General features: G+C 52.2%; 1 protein-coding gene across 1 annotated transcript; it reads left to right on the top strand.

Annotated features, from left to right (window-relative positions):
- The first annotated feature begins 850 nt into the window (after positions 1 to 850).
- On the top strand, positions 851 to 4,926 carry LOC100900345 (uncharacterized). The gene is made up of 4 exons (XM_003741975.1): positions 851 to 1,037; positions 1,254 to 1,594; positions 2,443 to 2,657; positions 4,746 to 4,926. The coding sequence occupies exons 1-4, from the start codon at positions 851 to 853 to the stop codon at positions 4,924 to 4,926; spliced, it is 924 nt and encodes a 307-aa protein (XP_003742023.1).
- The last annotated feature ends 125 nt before the right edge of the window (positions 4,927 to 5,051 follow it).

The following is a 5,051-nucleotide window of genomic DNA, read 5'->3' as shown; positions in this document are numbered from 1 at the left end:
GCGCTTCCTCTGCGGCCGCCGAATTAATCTAATAAAATTTATTTCGTTTCAAAAAGTACAAAAAATCGATTCGTGGTCCCCGCCGCCGTCGAGACTTCGTAGCGCTTTCCGACCAGTTTCGGCCGAGTCTGCAGTTGTAGCGGTCTGTGTCCTCACGGACGGACCTGAGCGACTCATGAAATCACCTGGGACTGATTCTCGACTCACTCCGGTTCGCTCCCGGAAAGCAGAAGTCAGCTCTTCGACTGAGCATCCCGCACAGACGACCGCGTAGGCCGAACCTTCAGAAATTATTACGCGAGCAAGGAGGAATAGACAGAGCGCAGACCTCCGTTTGTTCGCGAAACGGATGCTGCTGCGAAGCCGAGCAGAAGAAAAACAGCGCCAGCCTCAACACTCGTCGTCGCTGCAGCGAACACGGAGCGTAACAATATTTCCTAATCGATTTCCAAGATTGGCCGACGCTGGAAATCGAAATGTGGAATCGCCGTGAGATTCTAGGCGGGCCTAATCTCGCTTTACGCTCAATGCTTTCTAGGATGACCGCCGTCGCCGCCACCGCAACGACCATCGTTCGAATGAGAAAAAAAATCGTGCCTTCGAGCGCAGGTGCAGCGAGCACGCGTAATCAATTCAGGGCCTGCATTGGGTGCGCGGCCTTAATGCACAAACGTCGTCTAGTCGGTTTCATCTGCTCCGTTCCGTCGTTTCGTCTGGCTTCTCTGTCTGTCCGGTTTTCCCTAATCGGCGCGTCACGTCCCCAGGTTCACTCCCTGACTGTCCCCTTGCCGGAGCCGCAGACGCAGCCGAAGCCGTCGTCGTCGTCGCCACCGCCGCCGCCGTTGCCGCCATGAGAAAGTCTCCTCGTCACCGCTATATCGAGATAGGGAAGAAGGGCCAGCGACACATGATGCTGGTCATGGAGGACGTTCCGAGGCGAGTAAAAATCAAGAAGAGACCATCCAACCAGTGGAAGGACAATCCTACGATCGTCGTAGAGGAGAGCTCCGATCCAGACGAGCAAGGAGGCTCCAAACGTGAGTTTGAAATCGTTACTTGCTTTGTATGCATTCGGCTCGTGCTCGCATCTCATCTCCGATCTCTCCACTCGCGACGGTGCGAACGGCCGTCGCGCAACCCAGTAGCTACTGGCACCGCCATGCCCGATCAGTCGTGGCTGCAGAAGCTCAAGACAGCGCTCGGTAACGAGCTTTTCTTGATTTTCCTCTCTAACTCGAACATGTTGATTAAAGGTGAAGGTGGCGATTTCATTTTCGACGATCAAAACCGTGACGACGATCAGGCTTCTGACCAGGACGGTGACGACGCTTCGGACAAGTCCCAATCCGACGTCGACGACAAGGACAAGGACGACGACAAAGCAGATGAAGATCGATTCTATCCAAAATCAGCCATGAAAAAAGATACCGCTCTCAAAGACGGCGACATCGACAGCGAGAAGTACGCCGCCGCCGATGGAGAAGGTGAATCGCTGATTAGTTTGGAGGAACATCTTCTTCTCATGGAAAGTCGACTTATCGAGGACATTTCTACGATCGTGCGCGAGGAGCTCGCCGAATTCAAAAGATTATTTGTGAGTACTACTTTGTCTAATGTAAGTGAATCGAATCATAAGGACTCGACGCTCTCTAGAGTCTAGAGGAACGCCACATTCGAACAGCGGTGGGCTCCACGCTCTCCCGGGAAAGTCTTCGAGCTCTGCGAGACACCGATAGCGGACTCTCTCGATAGCGTGTATCCAAGCAACCTCGTTACCGATATTGATATCGAAGTCGAGACTCCAAGGTTCTCGCCAGCGTGTCCAGAAGATCGAGCGGAATTCTTTGACTCAACATAATTTCCGTTTCTGTCGTTGCGTCTCGGTTTTATGACGAACGAATCAATCGTTCGTTCCACTGCGTGCGCCCCCTGACGACCGACTAGATGGAATCCCGCGGCTCGACACTCGATCACGCCGAAGAACGGTACTATGCCGCCGAGATAAACGAGCCAACCCCCGAACGAGTACCTCATCATGCTGGAATCGTGGATTATTGACCAGTTATGTAGACTCGTGCGTCAGCAGGTGGAGGTCCTGCTGCGAGTGAGTAGAACGCACGCGAACAAGGATGCAGTCAGGCAAACGGAAGGGCAGCAAAAAACCATTGTGGCATGCAAAGGTGCATGCCGAGTCACTGCATGTCCGACCGATAAACGTTTGCGGCACAGCGGAGGAGGACTTGCATGCCACTCGAGACGTAAAGAGATCATGCATCTGTTATCGCTAAATGACCGTGAGCGTCATGACGCGGCCGTTTTTCTCGAGCCTTTTCGGCGGAATGAGCGTGAAAATCTATTCGTTCGCGCCTTGAGTCACAACAACGTCGGAGCGATCGTACAGGAGGACTCAATTTTGTTTGTGTTTGTTCTGTGTTCTTGCAGCTGGTCACGCCTCCCGAGAGTCCAGAACCCGAAGAACCTGTCGGTGAAGATTTCGGAGAAATGTTCAAAAGTTTCGCCAGAGTCGGCGATTCCAAAGGAGCTGGCGATCTCATCACCCTCTCCAACTCGGACCGTTGGTGGAAGCAAGCGAAAGTCATCGACGGTCGACGGATTTCCACAACTGACACTGGCATATACTTCCGCAAAATCGCCAAGTGAGTCTCCGACGCTGTAGATACACGAGCGAGGATTGGATAGGTCCCCGAGCGAGGACCCATAAAGTTTCGACGGAATCTCGGGGGCCTCATGGGCATCGGCATTCCTCATTCCTCGCGGAGACTTGCCCCATGAATACTTGAGAACATCAAATTCCCGTAGAGGGATGAATTCCAACGTAATCATCTGGTCAGAGCACTCTGATATTCATCTGGTGTTAAGGTGCAGACTCAGGTCGTCAGGTATTCTTCACTACCGGATGCGGGACCGGCTGGCGACTCGCTGAAAATTTCAAGAGAGCTTTCAAGAGCGGCTACGTCATTGTGCATACGTAGCTCGCTCGATGCGGAGCTCGCGAAACAGCCTTGCGCTCAGAGGACTTACTTCTCTACTTGGAATTCCTCGCGGCGTTTTCTCTCGGAGAATAGTAAACAAAACTCCCTACGACCAGGAATTTGTGCCACTAAACTTTCTCCGGCAGGTAGATGATCGAGCAGCGATCCCGCCGATGACTCGCGTAGCCCTCGAATTTCTAGCTGCAGGCTCCGATGACTGTTCACTTCGCAGGAAGTTTTGGAGCTGACTTTCTTGTCCAGAGTCGAGTGCTCGGATGACCCTCCCGGAGAACACGATAACAAGGATAACTTTTTCCTTGTAGACAGAAGTAACATTTTCCAGAGGAGAACGATGTTTCGTAATTCTTCCAATTATGATCGAATGCTCGAGAGGACTTAGGAACCGCAACTTGAAACAATGGGACGACACTCGCCCAATCGTTCTCCGGCTTGTCCCGCTGGTCTCGAAGACCTTTCAAGCGCTTGTGTAACCCTAGAAGGGATAGTTCGGGTTGGTGAATTCTCTCGGAAGGGATAGTACGGCACCGTGAATTCCCCTGGAAGGTCGAGAATTGAAGATAACGGCCAGAAGGGTCTCATGAGCTTCCGAAAACAAACTTTCAAAAGGCGCGGGACTGATGGATGGGAACCTTTTTGCTCGAGCGGGCGTTCTATCTCGAGGGGCGAACCGCTGTTGACTCTCACCCTGTAACGAGATCAGAATGCACCACTGGAATTACAACGCAGAGACTGCCCCGGCGCGATTGTCCGAGGCTCCTCTTAGGCGACCGGCTTGTCGTTCCGAGCTCGAGTCCTTGAGTTGTTGTCACGGACCCCCACTCCTGGTCGCCCCCATATCGCTTCGGTGCTCCGCTCCCACGGGCGCAATCTGATTTCGTTGCTGCTGTTATCCCTACTGCTATCTCTCCCGTGGCCCCCGGAGAGCGTTTTGAATCCTGTATGAGCCTTATTCGCCGCAAATGAAATATTTCCTCTGTAGATCATCGCTCTTCTGTCTTTGCCCCTTACTGTACATCGGAGTCAAATCGATGCCGATTTGTCTCCGGGAATCCATGACCTGCTGAACCCTTTGCTGCTTATGCCCCATTATGCTTCATCTACCGCTGGTCGCATTTGTTCTCTAGAGTCTAGACTCATCGTTAGGGGTCTGACCTATGCGAAAGAGTCCTCCTTGCTTCGATCTCTTGAAGATTCGGACTCAAGGTCGCAATTCGGGTCACATGATCGAGCGTTTCACTTTCAAGAATGAGGAAAAGAGCAAACAAGCGTGGACGATCCAAAAACGAGAGATAAAGCTGAGACTCGGCCGCGGGAGGATGGAGAGAACAAACTTCGTTTCACTCTTCGTCGAGAATAAACAAAAGTCGGATCGTTCGCGTAACGAATCGAAATCGGGGCCTGCATCTATCTCGTCGCAAGCTATCTCTCCGAATGTCTGAATCTGGAGTGGCCCACGAATGGTCTGAAGCGGAGCGAGCTCAGAGTGCGTTCGCTCCCGTCCGACGCGTTCAACATGATTTTGAACGGCTCCCTCGACGGGCGCTTCTATTCACCAGCCTATGTATTCGATCCATTCCAGCCCAGAAACTCCTCTGACCCCGTCGAATGATTTCCTTCATCGAGCAAGGAATTCCATCGATTTCTCTTTATTTCCGTGCGCCTTATGCACGGGATCCAGCTACAATGATCTCGGTTGCGAAATCAGAAACTCAGGACCCGAATCATTTCCAGAACCAAACGGACTCTGACTTTCCGCGAGTATCAACTTTTCGTCGAAGGTATAGCGAAGTCTAAGAAGATCCCCGTTGAAGAAATTCGTTTCAAGCTGTGCAACTGCGGACCTCCGACTGTCGGAGGACGGTTCCAACTGGACGACGCTTTCGGCGCTCGCAAGGTTCGTATGCGTGAATGAATTTCTGCTCGCTTTCCGCCTGACTTCAGCTCAACTCCCTCGCGTTTCGTTTCCGCTCGACATCATTATCCATACGACGATTCCGAAAGTTCAGGAATTCCTACGGAACGATAACCTCGAAAACT

The sequence above is a fragment of the Galendromus occidentalis genome, unplaced genomic scaffold (assembly GCF_000255335.2).
Source record: "Galendromus occidentalis unplaced genomic scaffold, Mocc_1.1 scf7180000077233, whole genome shotgun sequence".
NCBI lineage: Eukaryota > Metazoa > Arthropoda > Arachnida > Mesostigmata > Phytoseiidae > Galendromus > Galendromus occidentalis.
This window is presented reverse-complemented; position numbering and strand designations above follow the sequence as displayed.